This window comes from Phascolarctos cinereus, unplaced genomic scaffold, assembly GCF_003287225.1.
Source record: "Phascolarctos cinereus isolate Bilbo 61053 unplaced genomic scaffold, phaCin_HiC Scaffold_9;HRSCAF=440, whole genome shotgun sequence".
NCBI lineage: Eukaryota > Metazoa > Chordata > Mammalia > Diprotodontia > Phascolarctidae > Phascolarctos > Phascolarctos cinereus.
Genome location: NW_027556402.1, coordinates 201,019,285 through 201,041,717, shown reverse-complemented (window position 1 = coordinate 201,041,717; position 22,433 = coordinate 201,019,285). Strand labels below are relative to the sequence as shown.

Below are 22,433 nucleotides of genomic sequence, written 5' to 3'. Positions count from 1 at the left end.
GCTTTCTTCCTATTCTCTTCTATCTAGTTCTCAGCGAGGTGGTACAGCAGTTACAGCACCAGACCCAGAATCATGAAGACCTGAGTTCAAATCCAGTCTCGCTTTCTATCTGTGTGACCCTGGGCAAGTCACTTAACCTTATTTGCCTCAGTTTATTCATCTATAAAATGGGGATAACAGTAGCACATATCTCCCACGATAATTGTGAAGATAATAATTGTAACATGTTTAGCACAGTGCCTAGCACAGTCTACACTACATAAATGTTGGCTATTATACTCTTCCCTCATCTTGAGAACAAGCACTGTCTTTTATCTTTCTCTGTATCCTAAGAACTTAGAATAGTTCCTGGCAAAGAGTAAGGCTTAATTAACATTTATTAACTGTTTCCTACCTTCTCTTCTTACAGAATAGTAGGGTGGTGAGCAAGGAAGTGTGTACATAGCACTGAGGCTCTAGCTTTGATGCAACTGATTTCTGTTTCCCTGCCTTTCTTTTCTTTACCTTGTCCAGAGACCAATCACATTTCTTACACTTTCTTTCCTTTCATACCCCTATCTATCTACACTATGTAGTTACAATTTGTATTGCTTAGGACTAATATCTCACTGAATCTATCCTCCTTATTTTTTCCTCTCATTTTTCCCTCCTGTTGCCTTGTCAAGTGAAATATATTTCTGCATCTAACCTGTTTACTTTTCTCCCCCTTTCATTAGTTCAGATGATAGTGGAATTCAAGCATCTCCCTTTCTCTCCACCTTTTCCCTCCTTGTTTGTGTAGTCTTCCATTTATGTATGTCAATTATGTGAAATAGTTTTCCTCACCCTTCCTCTCCCTTTTTATCCACTCTACTTTGCCCTTACCTTTCTCCTTTCAAGATTATTAAAATATAATAAATCTACTCTAGGACCCTCTATCTTGATTTCCTCTATGACCCCTAATGATACTAGGTCTATAAGGTCTCCCCCAGTAGAATAAAAAACTATCACTGTTAAGTCATTTTATGATTTCTCACTCATACTTATCTGTTAAAAAATAAGTTTTATTGATGTTTTTTCTTTTTTCAAATCACCAAAATTCCCCCAATATCCTTCCTTCTTCCCCTCCCAGAGAGCTATACCATATAACAAATATTTTTAAAGACAAAAAAGCAAAAAGAGAGAAAATGAGCAAAACTAATCAATATATCATAAAACTCTGAAAATATGTGCAATGTACCATAATTGTAGACCTCTCATGTCTGCATGGGTTAGGATAAAAGTGTCATATTACTTCTTTGGAACCATTTTTATTCATTGTAATTTTACGACTTTCACCTTTTAATTTTGGGGGGATGTTCTATTTATATTGTCGTAGTCATTGTGTCTATTATTTTCTGGGCTCTGATTACTTCACTCTGTACCAGTTTATGTAGATCTTTGCATGCTTCACAGCATTCATCACTTTCATCATTTCTTACAGGACAGTGATATTCCATTATATTCATATACTATAATTTGTTTAGCTAATCCCAAATTGATGGGCATTTATTTTGTTTGCTATCACAAAAAATATTACTATAAATATTTTGATGTATGTGGTTGCTCTCTTCTTATAAATTACCTCCTTGGGGCATAAAGACTAGTAGTAGACTCTCTGGACCAAATGGTATGGACACTTAAGGAAGTTATTCTTGGTTATAAAGCAATTTCTTTCACCTTAGGGAATATTATATACCAACTTTTCCACCCTTTTAGAAATGGCCACGTGAGCTTGACTGTGGCTCCTCATTATTTGTAAATCTTCCTTTCTAGCTGCTTGCAGTACTTTTTCTTTGACTTGGGAACTCTTGAGTTTTGGCTATTAGATTCCTGGGAGTTTTAATTATGTGATTTCTTTCATGAGTTGACTTGTGAGATCTTTCATTTCTACTCTGTCCTTCTCTTATGATTTCTTGAAATATAATATGTAAATGTTTTTATTGTTGTTGTTGTTTGGTCACGGCATTCAGATAGTCCAGTGATTCTCAAATTCTCTTTCCTTGATCTATCTTCCATGTTTCTTGAGTTTTGTTTTTTTGATATATAGCTCTTTAAAAACAACAAAAACAATACACTTTTGCTTCATTTATTTTAATAATTCTAGCTGAACTTGTGCCCAAGCTATATTCTTCTTTGAAGTTCCACTTGTAGATATTTTGGGGTCATTCTCTTCTTCTGAGTTTATATCTTGGACATCCTTCTCACTAAAATAGCTCTTTATGGTTGTTGTTGACTTTACTCATATTTGCAGCCTTATGTCCTCAATTTGGACTTTGTATTGGGCCATGTTCTATTCACTGCTTGAGTGAATGTCTGACTCTTGATTAGTCTTGTTTTGTATTTTCTTAGATATTGCTGCTATTTCCTCAGGGTATTGAATGTTGTATTCTTCAAGGATTTCAAGACAGCTCAGGCTATGTACCTGCCAGCTTTCAGGAGACATATAGGGGCCAGGTCATGGGCAAAATCTGATTGCTGCTCTCCTGGTCTAAGCTGTGCAAGCTCCTAAGTAGAGTATAGGTCTGAATAACACAACTGGGTGCCTGTCCCTGGTTGGAGCTCCAGAAGACTACTGCCGGACTCAATCACAGTTAGCCAACTAGAAGGTTCTGCAGGATCAGAGCAACAGAACTGAAGACTTCTCTTTGGTCTGAGCTCTCGGTCTTGGTTATTCACCTCCAGGCCTCAGATAGGGCTGGGAGATGGATCCAAGACCATACTTCACTCCTGGGGACTAAGCCACACAGCTGCTATCTATTCCTTGCCCACTACATAGCCTTAGGGCAGCTTCTTACCTTGCTCTGAAAACCTCAAGGCGTAGTCCCTCTTTTTACTTCTCACTGGATCTGGGTCCCAGCTCTGGGGCATAAGCAACAGAGCCAACTGGCACCTGTTTCTGATCCCTGCATAACATTAGGCCTCTATGTACTAGATTCAGGAACTCTCTTAATCTGGTACATAGCCACAGTCCTTGGTTCACTTTCCACACACTGGAATGCTCAGTGCCATACTCTTAGCTAGACACAATGTCTGAAGACCTCTATGTCTCTCTTTCTGTCAACCTGAGCTGAAAAACTGACTCACTGCAATTTTTCCTTGGATCTCCCTATCAGGACTTGTCCTGGTTCACTTTCTAGATCTTTATGAATAGACGTGAGGGGGAGTTGGACTGTACTGCTTCCTCCAACTCTGCCATCTTGGCTACTGCCCATGATTTTAGATCAATGTCTGGAAGAAAGTCTCTAATGGAGTGTCCCCAAAAACTATAATTAACATGTCTTCTTTAATACTACTTTTTCATTCCGAATACCAGTCTTCTCTTAATACAATTTCAGGTTATATTAGCATTCATAGACGCCAAATCATATTGTTATTTCCTATTCAGTGTTGTAACTCACTAAAATTCACTGATCTTTTTTCAGGTGAGCTACTTTCTAGATATATTTTCCTATCTTACATTTTTGAAGTTGATTTTTTTTTTCATAAGAGTAAGGCTTTACATTTATCCCTTCTCAGCTCAACATTACTTCATTCAGCCCAATGTTACAGTCTTTCCAGACATTTTAAACTGTAAATGTCAAGATGTTAACTATCCCTCCCAGCTTTATGGCATTTGCAGTTTTGATAAGCATGCCAACCATATCTTTGTCCCAATCACTGATAAAAACATTAAGACCACAGATCTCAGGAACATTCCATTGGTGACCACCTTCCAAGTTGAAAACAAAGAGATCTTGTCTTATTCTTATATTATTACCCATTTGTGCATTCTACCTAGTGTGTTAGCTTATCAAATTTACATTACGCAAAACTGGAGGGGATAACTACTATACTGGATGATGGTGTCAATATTTAAAACGATGACTAGGTTAAACTATTGCACCAAATCTAATAGGATGAAATTTAAGATAAATGTAAAGGCAAACACTTGGGTTCAAAAAATAAATGTCACCAGTAAAAGCTAGAGGAGACATGGCTAGACAGTGGTGAGTCTGAAAGAATGTGGGTTTTAGGGGACCGCCAGTGCAACAGGAGTCTCAAATGTGATCTCCAAACCAAGAAAACCAATTTGATCTCAGGCTGAATTACAAGATGAATAACATTCAGGAATAAGAAGGCAATAATATTGCTGCTTTATACTATCCTGGTCTGACTATATCAAGGTTATGGTGTTGAGTTCTACATGCTACATTTAAGGAAGGACATAACATTACAAAGTGTCCAGGGAAGAAAAACTAGTTTGTACAATATACTACTCCAATTGCATGAGCAGCAACTTCAGGAACTAGAATTATTTTCCCTGGAAGACTGGGAAAACACGACAGCTGTCTACAAGTATCTGAAAAGCTGTCACTTGAAAGAGATTGAATTTGTCCTGTTGGCCCTCGAAGATAGACTCAGGAGAGAGAGGTGGAAGTTACAGGAGACAAATTTAGACTTAATGAAAGGAAAAACTTTGAAACAATTAAAGCTATCCAAAAATGGAACGGACTACCATGAGAAATAGGGGAGCCCCCTACCTCATTTAAGGTTTTAAAGCAAAGGCTGGATTACTGACTATTTGTCAGGTCTGTTATAGAGGGAAATGTTTTTAAGGTATGTATTAGACTAGATAGCTTCTGGGGGTCATTAGATGGTGCAGTTGCACAGAGTACCAAGTCTGAATTCAGGAAGACCTGAGTTCAAATCCAGCCTCAGACACTAGCTATGTGAACCTGGGTAAGTCACCTGTTTGCCTCAGTTTCCTCATCTGTAAAATGAGCTGGAGGAGGAAATAGCAAACCACTACAGTATCTTTGCCAAGAACCACTCCCCATAGCTTCTGAGGTCCCTTCTAATTTAACCATCTGTGAATTCCCTTCCAACTGTATGATTCCATGCCCTAGTAACCACAAATATTTCCCCTACTGGGTAAAATTCTACTCATGTTTAAAGCATCCTTATTGAACATTTTTTTATGAACAATGCTTTGTGCTTAGAATTCCAGAAAAAAAAATGATACATTATACTGCACACAGAAAGCACTTAACATTTGTAGAACAGAAAAAAGTTAATAAAAAAGAAAACAGCCCTCCCCTTTTTAAAGGGGGAATATGAGTCAGTGTGGCTTTAGCATGCACCACTTTATTCAGATGCCTTTCTCTGAACACCTAGCTGAAATGATCTACACAGAGGATGGTAATGGAAAAAATAAAGGAAAGAGAATGAGGCACTTTGTGAGAGACCAGGTCTCTGTGGGGCACTGCAGGCAGCCAAAGCCAGTATGAGAGCACTGGGCACCTGAGGAGTAGGTGACAGAGGGCTATGTAAATGAAGGGCACAGAAAAGAAAGTTTAAAAAATTTTTACACACATACACACATATAGATATATACACACACATAGAATCCCCACCTCCTCCAGAAAACATTAAGTAGAAGTGAGGTAGTGATTAATTCTAATTACGTGAACATTTATGAATAATGTCACCACGATACATCTTATTGGTATTGCTGGTATCCCACAGTTTTTTTTTGTACCTAGAATCCCTTATGTACACTCTCATTGTCCTAGAATCCCCTATGTATATTCACATTGTTCTTTAATGTTGTACCTTACAGTGCCTGGCACATAGTAGGCACTTAATAAATGCTTGTTGATATGACTCTAAAAGCAGTCTCTGGGTACTAGGACAATACTTAATGACAATAAATTATTTCCTGGTCTACTCATTTCATTAGACAATAGTTTACACTAATATTTCAATGCAGGGAGCAAACCATTCTTATCAGCATTTCACTTACATAAGACAACATTAAATAAAAAAACTTTTAAAAATTAAATAGTCATATGTACTATGTTTTATACATATAGATGGAAAAAAGTGAGGACAAATAAAAATATGAATGTCTTAGTAGGTCACCAAAAGAATGTCCCTGGGATCTGTGGTGTTAACATTTCTATCAATGATTTGGACAACGACATGGTTGGCATGCTTAGTGGAATGGTTCTTAGTAGAACCAGAAATTTCATGACAATTAATGTATAATTAAGTAACATTATCTTAATTGTCTTCTTTCTTGCCCTCTCTGCAGCATTTAACCTTCTTCATCACCCCCTGCTCTCTATGTTTTAATGCCACCACTGTTTCTTGGCTCTTTTATCTGACCACTCCTGAGTCACTTTTGGTGGTTCATCATGTATGTCATATAAATCTAAAGGAATATAAAGTGAATATAACCCAAGGCTACTTACTCGGCCTCTGTGATTATCTATACTCTCTTAGTAACTGTATCACAAATGATCTCTACATAGATGATTCCCACATCTAGATATCAAGTCCTGGTATCTCTCCTGAATATATAATATAATATGAATATAATATCAACTGCCTACTGGACATTTGCAACTGGTAAGCATCTTAAACACTCAGGATGGCCAAATCAGAACTTGTTATCTTTTCCCCAAACTCAATCTTTCAAACTTCCTTATTTTTACTGAGACCACTACACTTCCAGCTACTCAGGTTTACAACTACAATCCTTCACTCTCTCTCAGCCTCCAATATATCTAATCACTTGCTAAATCTTATAAATTGTTCCTTCACATCTCTCACATAAAGCTCCTTTTCTCCCCTCACAACTCTAGTTCAGGCTACCATCTATCAGATGGACTATTCCAATATTTCCTAATTAATCTCCCTGCCTTAAGACTCTCACTACTCAAATCCTTCCTCCACAAAGTGATATTCCTAAAGCAGGTCTGACTCTATTCTTACCCTGCTCAAGAAGTTCCAGTGGTCTCTATTAACTCTAAAATCAAATACAAACTTCTGCATTGGGCATCAAAAGTCATTCCCAATTTGACTTCAACCTACTTTTCCATCCTTATTATACATTATTTCCCTTCATATACTCTTCAGTTCAGCCAAAATTGGAGTTATTGCTATTACTGACACATTCCATCTTCTGTCTTTCATTCAAACTATCCCCCATGAATCGACAAGCATTTATTAAATGCATATTATGAGCCAGACACAAAGCTAGGAGCTGAGAATACAGAAAGAAGAATGAAATAATTCCTGCCCTGGAGAATTCCACAGTACTTGGGGAATAGGCAACACATACATACATAGTTACATACATAGTTACATACAAAATAGTTGCAATAATTTTGGCCTTAAGGTATGATCAGCTTCAGAGAAACAAGACAGACTTTATGTAAAATCTGTGATGCTTGAGTTAAGGCTTGAAAAACAAGGGATTCAAAGAGGCATATATGAAGAAGGTGTACATTTCAGGTATGGGGGATGGTCTGTGCAAAGGCATTGGGACAGAAGATAGACATCACATAAGAACAACAAGAAGTTCAGTTTGGCTGGTACAGATATGGGAGTGTAATGTATAAGAAGGTTGGAAAGGTAGGCTGTGAATGATTTTAAATGTCAAAGGATTTTAATTTTGATCCTAGAAGACAATAGAGAGCCACTGGAATTTATTGAGCAGAGGAATGACATGATCAGACTGGCACTTCAGGAAAATAACTTTGACAGCTATGTGGAGGATAGATTAGAACAGCGAAGGAACCTGAAGTAGAGAGACCAGTCAGGAAGCCATTGCAATAATCCAGGTGAGAAGTGATGTAGACCTTGGAGGTGGCTGTGTGAGATATGAGAAGGAGCTAGATGTGAGAGATATTGTGGAAGTAGAAACAAGACTTAGTAATTGAATGGATATGGGGGGAAGGGAGAGTGAGGGATTAGAGGCTGCCAGTCCATGCTCAGAAGGCACTCTCTCCTCCACTTCTGCCTCTAAAATCCCTAGTTTCCTTGAAAGCCCAGCAGTTCAAGCATCGCCTTCCATACGATACCTCAGCTATTAGTGCCTCCCTCAAAAGATTACCTTGTATTTACGTTGTGTATCTATTTTATAAATACTTTTATGTGTAAATACGTCCCTTAATAGGATATTAGCTCCTTGACGGAAGGATTGTTTCATTTTTTGTCTATATAACCCCAGCAACCTAACCAGTGCTCACAATAGGCCCTTAATATTTGCTGGCTGATTGATGTTTTAATCAATTTCACAAAATAGGATGAACATGTTGTTGTTGTTTAGACTAATCTGCTTAAAAAATGACAAATAGCAATGAAACAGTTGCCTCTTTACAAAGGCAACATGAGGGTAATAGAAAGAACAGACAGGGCCACTCTACAACTTTGGCAAAGTCCTGGCAGCCCTCTGTTTGCTTAAATTTGCTTACCTAGAATATGAAAGGACATGACTCTGTCTTAGGACTGAGAGCTGAGAGGAACCTTATACACTGCCTTGACTAACTCTAATTTTTACAGATGAGGAAATTTAGGCCCAGAGAGTGAAGAGGTTTGCCCAAGGTTCCTTTCAGCTCTAATATTCTCTGATTCTGGAAAAGGTCAACAACGGTGAATAAAAGACATTATAAATGGAAAACTAAGTAATAAATTTATATTTTGAATAAATTATGGACTTTAAAATGACAAATAAAAGTGCTCCTAAGGTGTCCAGTTAAATTATATCCTTAAAAAGGTAAACTCAAACAGAAATTGAATGCCTCTGGGATTTTATCAAGTAAGCACATGAATGTATTTTTTTTTTAAATTACAGCAGGGAGCCATCAGGTTATAGGCAAAGTAAGAAAATCAAATCAGGAAACCAATTTTATACTATCACTTTCAAACTTCTCCTATTTAATTTTAATATTCCACTGCTGTCATTCAAAAGGTATATCGACTATATACCAATCGATCCTAACTAATCATGTAATACATGAATACATGCAGTGTAGCTAACTTGGTACATAACTATGGTTTAGGCCAAAACTGCCTATGCTGAGAGCTTGGAATAATATAGTTTTATACAAATCTAATTCCCATTTCCATTGCAAGGGAACCTCCATCTCAAATTTGTTGTATGATACACAGTCCTCATTTCCCAAACTTCAAAGGGGAGAAAGCTCTAAAGAGGACTCTGCCATCAATAAAGTCAAGACGATGCCTCATGGCAAAAATAAGATCTAATTCCTATTTTGTTCCTTTAAGTTTTACCTTTCATACTTTTTAATAGAACAGGAGGGTCATACTAACCCTTGGACACTATTATAGGATATAGGTTTAAAGATGACTATCAGAGCAATCTTTTCATTAAATCTCCAGGTGACTATCCAAAACCAGCTTTAAAAAAAATTCTGAAAATTTGAAAATTTCATTTTCTTAATTTTGAAACAAATATTCTACAAAATTCAAAAGGCTTCTGATTCAATAGCCAAGAAATTTTAATATAAGCTATTTGACGTTTCTTTAGGCTGATGAATTATGTGTTTTTAAGTAATATATATGCAAACTTAGCTGGCATTTCCTAACTTTCAAAACTATAGTAAATGTGGCAAAATGATCCCTTTGAAATATCAACTCAAAAGTAAAGCTCATATAAATGTTATCTCTCCATATGAAATTGTTTCAGATATTTCAATTAACCTTAACTAAAGTTTAAAGTGTCCCATCAAAGCACAGATGTGACCATGGCTACTCAAAGGCTTTGTCAATAGAACTTAAGCTTTGGCAAGCCCTATATCGAGGGGGAAGGTTTTGATAGCAATATATTTGACATCTGACAATTAGTATAGCTAAATCCCCAGAGACTCTTCACTAAATTGGATGATGAATTTTCAACCACATTAATTCTAAAAAGTGACCTACTAAGTGATAGAGGAGTTATGATCTGACTTGTTAGAGGAATAACCATATGGATGAAATTATAAATCCTTGATGTATTATATTTTTCCTTAAATATTTCTTTAATCTTTCCAACTGTGGATTCATATCAAAATTCCAAATAGCATTTGGATGCACAGCAAACTTATGTCTTGCTCTGAGACCAAAATATAAAAGGTCATGCAGTGAAACAACATAAAAGACACTTTACTCTGAGCGCCTTACCACTGGCTCAAAAAGGTCCCTATAAAATGTTAATACTGAAAGAATCCTCCATTACCACTACCCTGTGTAATCCAAGCACTCATATCATCTAGCCTACTTTTAGGGCTGATAAATAAATGCTCCCATGTGACACTGTTGCTCCTTAATTTTTAATTATAGCAGGCTTTAAAACATAATTTATATTCCATGGGGAATCATACAACGTCAAAGCTATAAGAGACCCTGGAGATTAGATTAGTCCAAGCCCTTCGTTTTAGAGATGAAGAATCTGACCCTCAAAGAAATCCAGTAAGCCGGCCCAATACATGCTTTGGTTTAAAAATGTTAACTGAGGGTCTCTCTTTGGTAACCCTAATCTTCCCTTCCTATAAAATCCCAAAGATAATACTGCACTTCCTATTGATATATTCTTAAATGAAAAACATCAACTTCATTTTAAACACATGCCCACATAAGACTTGTCAGTATGATGCTTTTCATGTATTATTGAAAGAGTAATTCTTTCCAGTTACCTTCACATATATAGAATATGTTATGTATTCCACCTATTCATTTACTGCACTCATTATCACACACAGGCTTGATTAATAAAGAAGGCCCAAGAGCCCTAATTTTAATAGAAATTAACATATCATCTCTGCTTAGATTCTTCCTATTTTCAAAAACTCTGCAGGGACTTTAAAAATAAATGGTATTACCCAGTCTCTGGATATGCCTTTTTCTACCTACTCTATACTCTAATTTTGCCTATACCCATCCCCAAAATGAAACTAAATCATCCTAAACAATCTACTTCTTTAAGAAATACAACCATAAATCTGAGATTCTGAGATCTCACTATGACTCAATGCTAAATGAGTAAACTCACCAACAATATTCATTTCTAAATCTCTCTCCAGATTAGCAAAGCAGGAGTGTTTTTTAAGCTTTCCTAACAAGTTGAGCACTATACCCTACAAATATGAGCTAGTAACCCATTCACCACACTGCTAACAATGCATTTCAACAAACTTCAGAACCAAAATTTCACTCAATTGTAAAGGTTCTAGTACAAAATGGCCTTCTTAAAATTAATGTACTTATCACTTTAAGATGTCCACTTTTTAAACATCACTTTAGGATTTTTTTTAGATATACATGGATACCACCACCACAATATTTTATGTGGTTTTCCTTACCCCAAAGGGTTTTTTTGGGGGGGAGGAAGAAGAGGACGGAAGATGGGAGAGCAGTAGAGAAGTAGCTGCTATTACGTAAAATGGATGACAAGGATTACTCCTGTCACAGAATAGAATAGGAAAACTGAGGTTTATGTCTGTCTTGGGAAGAGAGCAGTGGCTTTCTAATAAATCATATACTATATTTAAGAAAAGTGCTAATGGAGGAAATACAAGTTACATCACTGTCACAGTTAGAAGGGAGAGGTAATTACAAAATGCTACCTTGTTTATAAAAGAAGATTCCTTTTAAGAAGAACCATTCTGTGTGAGGAGCCAATTTCTATCTCAATTCTGCCCCTCCTCTACAAGTCTGTTTGTTCAGTGTCAACACACTGACTAAGCCTACAGGTCTCGCGTCCTTAATTTCTCTTCAGATTCTTCAAATCAATCTAAAAAGAAAAACTCATATATGCCTGCCTTGTAGATGTTAAATAACTTTTCATCTCCAAACAGTGACCTCTGGTCACTGAGTCATCTTTTAAGATTTAAGGTGAGGTGCCTTTTTTTTTTAGGTTTGTACAAATTGATTGGTAGAACAACCAGGAAGGCAGTATAAACAGAGATTGTTGTGAATGTGGTTAATAGAGACATGACATTTCAATGCATGGCATAAAAAAAAATGATATATGCTTCTGTCTATTATATTACTTCTGTTCATTCATTGTTTCTCTGGTTTCATTAATTGTGCTAAGACGTTTATATTTCCTATAGTAATTTTCAATAAAAGGTATTTTCCTCATTAATTCTATTTTATGTCATATTTTGAAACAACTGCAGGCATATACCTCCAGAAAGCTTAACTCTAGACTTTCTGCTTCTTCGGGTAGCCAATTTCGACTTAACAGAAGCTGTTCAAATATTAAAGGCACTCTGAGATGGCAGGAGTTTACCTAATAGCATACATGGTATGTGACACATCCCTTTCCATCAGCTCTTTTCCTTCTTAATAATAATAAATAACAACAGCACCACCAAAAAGGTTGACCAGAAATAACTTAACAGAAGAAGCACGTTTACTTGGACTATTTATATGAATAATCAAGTTACAATAGGCACATCTGAAAATTATAGGCTAGGTAGTTAAAACAGCTGCTTCTTACGTTCCTTCATATGTACTGTGGCTCCCTTTGCCAACACCGTCAAGCGTTAGTAGGCAAGAACTAAAGTATAAACATCTGCAACACCTCTCTCCGTTTTGTTAACATTCTTTCACACATTTTACTGTTAACTCCCCCAAAAAGGCAGATTAAGATTGTAAAAATAGCGAAATTGAGAACATCTGTGCAATAGCATCGCAAAACGGAATGAAACATGAATAAACAAAAACATGGCGAAAGTGGCCTGGGGTTGTTACACTGTCAGATCATTTTTCCAAGCCCAACATCAAGGCTTTTGTTACAACCAAAGCGGTCATTTGCATGGAGAACCAACAGGGTTTCTTCTTCAGCGTTTCCCAGATCGTAACACACACTCACTCTCTACCATCCACACAGACAAATCTTCCCTCTTGCAAACAAACAATACTGATAAACACACACCTATTCGCAACGACAGAATCTACAGACTCCCCCGAACACTCTGAATACAGAATAGTTTGCTGCTGCAGCGTAATTTCGGTATAAAAATAACAGACAAACCTTTGGAGCGCTGCCCCAGCCGGAGTTCCTCTCTCTCTCCCTCTGCTCTGCTGTTACTGACAAGATCAGGCTGAGATTAACAAGTCCATGCTACTCTATCAACCTGACTCCTCAGGTTTTCCTATGCACTTCATTAGCTTTAAATTCACTGCAAACTTTTCCCAAAGTTAAAATAATGAATTAGTAAAGAGCAAAGCAGGGATGGGGGGGCAGAAGAGAGGAAAAAAGAGGGGGAGGGGAAGAGGGAAAACAACCACAGCCTGGGCGATCACTAGAGCAGTTCCTTTCATGCTGCTGTATAGTTAAGGCTGTGTCAGCACTTTCACTCCAAACACCCCATTTTTAGGGTGAAATAATGCTTGCAGGAAAATACCTAGCAACACCGTTCATTTTAAAAATCATTTTAAAAGATCATTCCTTTTTTTAAAAAATTGATTTAAGAATTTAAAAAAATTATTTAAGAAAAAAAAGAAAACAGCATTCATGCTTTCTAGCATTTCCAACAACCACAACCAATAATATTTTTTTTCTAGCAAATGAATAAAACACTTTCTTTAAAAATTTAAGTTCTACCATCCTTTCTACTCACTTGCAAAGAAAAACTAAACAACAGCACTTCTAAGGGTCTTTTAAAAATTGAGTTATTAGTGTTCAAAACTACATGAATAAAAATTGTCTTAAACTTTAAAGCAAATGCACACAAGAGGCACTGGTTAATTGTTTAGAATACTTAAGTACTTTGCCCAGTAGAACTGCAGAACAGTTAGATTAGAGGTCATAAACTTCTTTCCCCCACACTACTCCATCAATCTTTCTAGGAATGAAGAACAAGATTAGTCTTTGATGCTATAAAACTTGGTCTTGCTACTGAGACCTCCAAAAGCTGTGAGTAAATTGATTTTTTTTAAGATGAAAAATCCTTGCTTGGAATGCCTGATTAATATGCAGATGACCAAACAGTATGGGTCCCTAGTATTTCACTATTTAAACTCAAAATACTCCTCCCAAAAGGGAAAGTTATACTTTACCTCCCAAAAGAACTTCCCAGCTAATAGTGGAAGTGTTTCATTTAAGATGCACGGCAAATACAAAACAAATTCCTTAATGTTAAAAACAAAAATTTTAAGCTACATGGTCCCTCTTGTACAAACTTCACAGAAGTAAAACACTAGTGCTAGCTATTCCATGTCTTATGTTACAATGTGGTGATTAGCCTCAGTGTGGTATAAAGCCAGATACCACTTCAACATCTAGAGGTCTGCGGGCTTTCACTAGCTCCTTTTTAATTTAAGCTCTAATTCCTAATAGAAAATTTTTAAAAATATTCTGAATATGAGACCTGTAATCACTTCCTTATAGAATGTTTTTCTAAACCCCTTGATAAATCAGGAAAAGTTTCTGTTAATTAATTTGTTTCAGATCACTTTCCACCCTACTGGATGCTATAACTTTAATGCTAACTGAAGTATACAAAGTGCAATATACAAAGATTTTTTTAAGACAAAGTATAAGATATGTGTTTTCTCAAATTTTAAGAAAATATTTTATGCGGCTCCCAATTAACCTTATGATCATTTTCATAAAAAGTGATAAATCAGCTGAAATTCAAGGTGTCTTAAAACTTGCTTTTCTTTATTTTCTATCCAATTAATCTTCAGTATGACCGTAGCTTAACAACATAACACTAAGTTAAAGAAAATAATTTACCAGCTCACATTGGATGCCAACTGCCCAAAAGATAAAATTTGAAAACCAACCATTAAACAAATATCTTATCTATAAATTAATCTGAAATGCTCAGTCTTTTTCTCTTAGTTTTAATAGGAAATCAGACTTCCTAACCTCAGATGAGAAACTCAAGCTAAGAAGCTTTCCACGAAATCATTCTAAGCCAACAACTGTAACCTTAAACCGATGACATGCTTACAATGCACAGACTATATAAATATTTATACATGCTACCAAGAAGGGTAAATCAGTTGACATTCAGCAATTAAAGCTGCGTCTCTGAAGTTGCAATACTTAAAGGTTAAAGATTAGACATGCTCCCTCTTGTGTTAAACTAAGAATGCATGCTGTTTTCTCTGACATGCCAGTGCCACAGCCATCTGTTCCATTAAGTAAACCCCTTAAACTTTGGCTACTCATTTTCTCACCAAATCTTCTAGTTTAAAAGTAAATTAACTTTATGCCCTATACTATGGTACATTACCTTATGGGGGGGTACCAGGAATATTATAATTATTATTTACCGCATAACATCAAAAATTGCATCGTGCACAATTAAATCCTTAACGCCAAACATAAACAAAGTGCCAGGAAGATGAGGCTTGCCTTCAGTTCACATGGATAATAATCCATATAATGAATAAACCTTGTCTCTCAAGCAACAGAAACCTAAGTGTTGGAAACCAGAAAAATCTCCTTAGCCTGGTCAGATTTCTAATAATCACTCAGCTAGGGCTATAATAAGGCCAAAAAGAGTACCTTTTATAGCTTCCACAAAATGAATGGGGTACAGCGCTGTAGGTACGAAGTTTCGATCAGACAAGATTTCTGAAGCTTGGAGTTTATAGCAGCTTTTTGACAGACGTGGGGGAGGAGGGGGAAGTCCCGAAGGAATAAGTAGGAATTTTGGAGAAGAGAAATCAAGAAATACACTTAGAGTGACAACACGAGGTGGCCGCCACCTCGAAGACACATGCAGGTCAATGGGTTAATTGTACCGTCGACCCCGTCGAAGAGGGGGATCCGAAACCTCTGCAGCCGGTTCGGCCAGCGTTTCACCCCTGGCATTTCTGTACTGGGGGGGGGTCTCCCTCCCCCAGAGGCCCATCCAGCACCGGCTGCGCCCCAGGAGGCGGCAGCGGGAGCAGCGGCGCTGGCGCTGGGCCGGGGATAGGGAGAGCCAGAGCCCAGCCGCAGTGGAGGGGCAGTGGGGGGCCGGCTTTCGCCCCGGAAACCTGCTCGGCTTGTTCCCGGACCGGGGAGAGGCAGAGAAGCATTCTTATTAAAAAGAGGGAGGGGCGGAATTGATGCAGAGAAGCAAGCCGTTTCGGCGAACTTTTCGGGAGAGTTCTCGGGCCCGCCCCGAGAGCGCGAGAGGACATTCCTGGAACTCCCGGCCCGCCCCCGTCCCGAGATCCCTCCGCCTCCTCCTTCCCCTCCGCCCCCTCCTCCTTCTGTCGAAGGGAACGGAAGGGCAGCTCGCTCCGCCAGAACCAGAGCGCGCACTGGGTGGGGGGTGGGGAAGAAACTGGAGCGCGCAAGGCGGGAGCGCGCACGGGGGGGCTGGGGGCGGGGCGGGGCCGGGCCGAGCAGCGGTTGAGGCGGTTAGAACGTTAGGAACGTCTTAGAGGTCCCGGCCGCCCACTCCGGAGCCGGGACTGGGGGGTCCTGCCCACCCCCATTCCCTCCCACCTTCCTGCGCTCAGGGCCCAGACCCGCCTCCCTTCCTGGGTCCTGGCTGCTCTGCAGGTCCCCTCAGCAGCTGCCTTCAGCTCCGCGTGGGAGGCAAAGAGGAGGGGAAGGGACAGGGGCAACAAGAGAGGGGGGACTCACTGGGTTCTGAGGAGGGGGTCTCGCCAGGGTTAATTAACCCTGTTCCCGCCACCAGTGTCGCAGCCTCGTGTGTTCAATTCACTCCCCTCCTCGACACCCCACCCCCCCCAGCTTCCACACCCCCCTTTACCCCTCCCCCCACCCAAGCAACTTACTATCTCCCCGAACACCGCAAAACTCCTCAAACTCCCCACCCCCTCCGGGCACGCCCCCTCTTCCTACCCACCCCTATGCCCTAGCTCCCGCCTCCGCTATAGCTCACACGTTTGTTTTGCCGAGATAGCTGTCAATCAAAGAGAGCTTTCTCTCCCTATTGGGCCTAGACCCTGCCAGTACATTCCGGGAGTTGCTGGTTTCCCACCCTAAAGGTGGTCCTTCATAAGGGCGTCTCTGATTGGCCCCTATTACTATCTAAGTCTCGGAGTAGGGCGTCTTCAGTAGCCCAAGCAATTTTACACGCACGTTCTTGGAGCTAGAAACATCTTTCGCCAGGGTCTCCATGTTCAGAATAAGATTTGTCATTGGCCCCGGACCCTAACCATTAAATTTGTGGGAACTGGTAACGTCAATCAAGTCTGGCTGGCTGGACCCACCTATCACGTCAGAGTCAGGCGCAAACTAGGTCCCTGATTGGCCCCTGGGCGACCTCCAGGCCAACTGGGAATCGTCACTGCACCCCTGGCGTCTCAAAAACGAAATACGCCTTCCTTCCTTCTTTTCGGTCCAGTAAAAAACATCTTCATAGCCTACCCTTTCCTATGATTGGAAGAACTCCATGAAAGGAAGGAATTGATTGGGCCACCCCGACGTCCTTTCACGCAGCCCTGCCCAGTTCTGTACGTTCTTCCGCCACCACAGGCGGTTGGGCGGAAGCGATTGGCTAAAACGCCTGCTCCCTCCCGGTGATGGGTGGAGGCGAGGTGGGAGGGAAAGGATTGCTGTCTGTTACCCGCCATGCACCGCGCCCCGGCGTTGGCTCCCTTTGGTCTGTAATGTTTTGGCCAATCCAAAATGGCGGTGCAGGAATCAGCTGCTCAGCTTTCCATGACCCTGAAGGTGCAAGAGTATCCAACCCTCAAGGTGGGTGCCCAGGAGCCCCCCATGGGGAGAAAGGAAGCCCAGCCACCCCCCTCCGGGAGAGAGACTGGCTGGTCAGGGACCACACCATCCCGCCGCCCAGGGCGGGTGGGGACTCGCCTCCCGCACTAGAGCGGAGGGCGCGGGGTCTGTCCACGCCCCCGGCGGCCCGTGCTGGGGCGGGGGCGGCGAGAGCGGGCTGGGGGCGGGGGACCCTCCAGCTAGGGGAGGGGCCGGGAGGATGGCGTCCTGGCCGGGATGGGGGTGGGGGGCGGCTGGGGCTTCCCCGCCCCCAGCTGGTCTGGGAAGGGTTAATGGGGTGAGCGTCACCAGGGGAGGAAATGAGCCTGGACAGCCCCCCACCTGCCTCCTGAATGTCCTGACTTTTTACAGCCTTTTACATAAAATAACGACCCGAGGGTCCTTGTAGGGTGGGGGACACGGGGCTGTGGAGCGAGAGTCAGCGAATTCAGAGCCTTTAGAGGGCTAACAGACCAGAGACTTGGAGGATCGTAAATGTCGAGCTGGAGCGCATCTTAGAGGTCTTTCAGCCCAATCCCCTCCCTTTTACTGACGAGGAAACTGAGGTCCGGGGAGGGGAGGGGAATTACCCAATGAGAGGTAGGATTTGAACCCAGGACGTAGACGCTATTGCTTCCATCTTGGAAGGAATCTTAGAGGTCATCTAGTCTGACTCTCATTTTACAAATGAGAGAACGGATATAGATTACCATACACAGGTATTCGATTACAAGGTAGGGATTTGAATCTAGGTTCTTTGACCCCAGATTTAGCATGCTTTCCACTCACTGTACTTGGCTTCCTCGTCCAGTCCTGAGGGAGAATAAATCAGAGGGTTTAGAGCTAGAAGAGGCCTTAGAGGTCATCCAACTCGTTCCACGAATGAGAAAACTGAGGTTTGGAGAGGGGGAGAAGACCCAAGGTTACACTGTAATTAGACCAAGGAATTTTCACCAGATGTTCTGACTTCACATGTAGGACTTTTTAGGTTACACCACCACTGGGTGAGAAGGATTTGTGGGAGGTGGGGAAGGAAATCACTTGGAAAGTAAAGGAAAGATTGTCTTGATGAGGTCGTTTAGAGCCCAGCTGTTTCCAAGTAAACATCGCATGACAAGGTGATGAGTTCTAGCTGAGTTCTTGGGAAAAAGAATCCTAAAAGGGGGGAGGGAGGGACATCTTTTACGGATTTCATGACTTTGTCCAGTATACTCCATGTCACTCATAAGATCACTAATTCCTTGAGTTGTTGGGTATTGTGTGTAGGGCCCTATGCTCTACCCTGAAGGAGGTGAAAATTGTGGATAAGACACAGTTCTTATTCTCATATTACAGTTTCTTAGGATTTGATAAGGTGCAAGCACAGATAATCATGCTTCAGTGACACCTGATTTCATCTGTGTGAATGCGGTCCTCTGATAGCAACCCCTCTGTGACCTAGTAGAAAGTCTTCAAGAGTTTTTGTGACCAGAAATTCATCACCATACAGACATTTTGGGGATGAGCTTCTCTATATTATGCTAGCCATCACCAGACCCATAAAGTCTGTCTTACAATATAGATACCTATGTTTCAATATTTCAGTGATTACTTGAGATTCTTTGCGCGTGGCTTTTAATCTCCTTTAGTGCCCTTTTACTGGTACTCACCTGTATCAGGAATGCACATTTTTTTCATACTTGCCTCTTACAATATCCGATTTCCTCTAAGTCAGGAATTGGGTGCTATCACTGACATGAGGACTTTGTTCAGTTGTTAGTGCCTTCTGTGTCTTGAAATTATTTTTCATTGCTTTGTGTATACTCTGTATTTGCTAAATTGTACATATTGTATCCACTTTTCCAATAGAATATCAACTGCTTACCGGCAGGGACTATTTTTGTTTCAATCTTTGTATACTAGTGAACCTTTAATAAACATTTGTTGAATGAAATAGATTTAAAGTTGGAAAGAACTTTAAACACCATCTTGTCCACCCCCTTCATTTTATAGATGGGGAAACTCAAGCTTAGAGGGAAATGATTTTCCCAGGGTAACCCAGAGAATAGTTCTCCTTTGAATCCGAGGCCAGTTGAACACACTTTAAAGTTGTATGGCACTCTCCATTCAATGAATAGTTTTGTGACCTTGCAGAAATCACTTACCTACGTCACATACCATTATCACAAACTTTAACTTCTCTTAGTAACATGAAACAAATATATTTCTTAATATATTTGCACCACACATACATAACAGATCTTTGATCATTAATAAATAGAATGCAGTGTCTGAGATTTTTGGATCCAGCTCGATAAAATTTCAAGGTCATGAGATTATTAGAAATATATTTAAAAGGCTTTTTGGTTTGAAGATTAGTATAGCACAAAGAAAAGAACACAAGATCTGGAGTCATCAGATCTGGATCTAAATCCCCACCCTGCTACCTTACTACCTGTGTGACCTTGAGCAAGCTCTTTCCCCGGGGCCTCAGTTTACTTATCTGTAAAATGAAAGGTTTGGACCAGCTATGCGCCAAGATCTCTCGCAGCTCTGAATTACCAATCAGCAGAAGTAATGGATTCAGTTCCTGGCAGGCCACAGCTTTGTTCCCTTCCAGAAGAACAGGCTGCACTCCTTAATCCTGGTGAACCATTAAGGCAGTCACAAGTGCCACTGAATGAGAGTGTTTATGAATTAGAGTAACTCTTTCTACCCTATTGGAAATCATTCAGAGGATTATTTGCATAATGTCAGTATTGGAAGGATAGTACATGCATGAGGTTCTAATACACAACAAGTATTTGTGTGTCTACTAAGGAGTTAGATGAGAAATAGAACCACATCTGTGTTTCACGCAGTGTAGGTGAATTGATGCAAATGTGGAAGATTAGTGTCTCTTTTAGTCCAAATAGGTGATTATCATAGAAAAAGAAAAGTGTGCTATGACTTTACCTAGTGACAGATTTGAAATAAGGTAGAAGGGGTTATGAAAGGGAGGAAGAAGAACACTAAATTCTTCTTGATTCTCAGTGGCCCTTTTTATTTGCTGACAATAAATGGAGTTGGAATCATAGCTTTTCTTGGATTTTGGCACAGCAGCACTATGTACACTTGAGCTACTGAATAAAGAAATTGCCTTGCAGAAGAAACTTCCCTAACTCTTTTCGTGCCACAGTTTAATGGAAAGTAAGCAGAAAGTAAATTAGCTTCCCCAAAAAGAGGAACGTTGGTAGGTATTTGTTACTTAATAATCTAAAATATATCATTTGGATCAAAGATCTATTCAACATTCTTTGATTAAATAATGACTGACAGCTAAAAGAGAGGATTGTAATGGCATGTAAAGTAGGCTTGCCAGGTGCAGACTTATTTTGTTTGTTCATTTTGTTTATTTAAAAAAATTGTAGCAAAAAAATTTGCCGTCATGATGAACTGAATTTCCCCTATTTTTTCTACCAAATTCTTTATGTATGTCATATGTGATTCCTTCCTTTCTTTTTGACCCTTAGTTGATAGTGCATGGCATGTGGTAAGCACTTAATGAATGTTTGTTGATGGGTTATTTCATTTCTGAATTAGCATTTCTTAGAATACTTTTAGGAATGAGATGCAGTAAAAGAAGAGCGTCAATGGGGTGCTCTAAGGAACTTGGGTTTGGGAGTAATAGTTTTTCGATGATGGCAAAATAAAGAACAGGATGTAGTTCACAGAATAGAATGGAGTTGCAAAAACAGATGTTTCTGTGAGCCTTGGTATGAAGAGTATAAAGTGCTTAGGATGAAATTTCTATCTTGGCTGTAGCTTCTCAGCTACATAAGATCATAAGATGTATAGAAGAAATCTAAAGAAGAGAATATGGCTGGAAGTTGTGGTTTTGGAAAGTTTGAATTGTGTTTTGCTGTCTTCATGCTTACTTTTCTATCCTCTCCCCAGTGACAGGATAGACAGGTCCTTTCCCAAGACAAGGAAAGGAAACAGCAACCAAATAATGGAGATGTGTATAATGGATTATTACTTTGTGATAACATCATGTGGTGGGAATTTGCCTTTGGTAAAAGTGAATATCTGCAAGACTGAATTTGTGTGTGTTAATATTCAAGGTCATGAGTTAAAATTGTTAATAACTTATAATCAGAGTTTTTGGCACAGAAATTTTGACACAGGTGTTTAATGATTGATTTAAGAAGATTAAAATCATAATTTTGGGCACAGAAATTTTGACACAGGTATTTAATGATTGATATAAGGAGATTAATGTGGTTTTGCAGAAGGAACACCAAGTTCCTTGGTGTTTGAGACCTGGCTCAGCAGTTTACTAGCTGTGTAATGCTTCTGAGGGTGGGCCCTTGCAGCTCAAAAGAATCCATCTTGGGCAAGTCATTTCATGTCACTGGGCCTCAGTTTCCTAGTTAATTCAGCAATGATTTATTAAGTACTTACTAAGTTGTGGTGTTAAAAAAAATAGTCACTGTCCTTAAGTTTTTATTCTACAGGATAGAAAGAATGTGTATATGGAGAAGTACATACAAAATCTATCAGAAGCATTTTGAGGAGGGGAGGGCACTAAAAACTGGGGGATCCAGGAAGTCCTTCTATAGGAGGTGAGCTGGAGGCAAGCCTCTTGAAGGCAGCTACGAATTCTAACAGACAGGGAAAAATGATCTATGTGTGGCGAGACAACTCGTGTGAAAGCCTCAAAGGGAGGGAACAGCAAAAATAGGCAGCGGGGTTGATGCTCAGTGGGTAGAAGACAGGGCCTAAAGTCAAGAAGACCTGAGTTCAAATCCACGGTCAGACATCTGCTAAATGTGTGACATTAGACAAGTCACTCAATCTCTGTTTTCCTGCTTCCTCAACTGTAAAATGGAGATAACAGCACCTGCCTCCCAGGGTTGTGAGGATCAAATGAGATCTTTGTAAAGCATTTAGCACTGACACATAATATGCCCTATATAAATGCTTA

The 22,433-nt window shown here is 39.8% G+C and overlaps 2 protein-coding genes across 6 annotated transcripts in view; one reads left to right on the top strand and one right to left on the bottom strand.

The window, feature by feature from the left end:
• CTBP1 (C-terminal binding protein 1) overlaps nt 1-15,617 on the bottom strand; it is a 441,341-nt gene extending 425,724 nt beyond the window's left edge. Inside the window, exon 1 of one of the 3 annotated variants that reach the window (XM_078148244.1) lies at nt 15,317-15,617. The gene's annotated coding sequence lies outside the window, so the exon portion shown is untranslated. Of the gene's footprint in view, nt 1-12,829; nt 12,969-15,316 lie in introns of those variants that run through there. The other 2 variants (XM_020992252.2, XM_020992251.2) reach the window with 2 other exon arrangements.
• Nucleotides 15,618-17,259: 1,642 nt separating this feature from the next.
• The window catches only part of MAEA (macrophage erythroblast attacher, E3 ubiquitin ligase), a 141,345-nt gene continuing 136,171 nt past the window's right edge, over nt 17,260-22,433 (top strand). The window contains exon 1 of one of the 3 annotated variants that reach the window (XM_078148745.1): nt 17,260-17,470. In XM_078148745.1, coding sequence (XP_078004871.1) covers nt 17,402-17,470 — 69 coding nt within the window. In that variant the 5' untranslated portion in view covers nt 17,260-17,401. The remainder of the gene's footprint in view (nt 17,471-22,433) is intronic. The other 2 variants (XM_020992257.2, XM_020992258.2) reach the window with 2 other exon arrangements.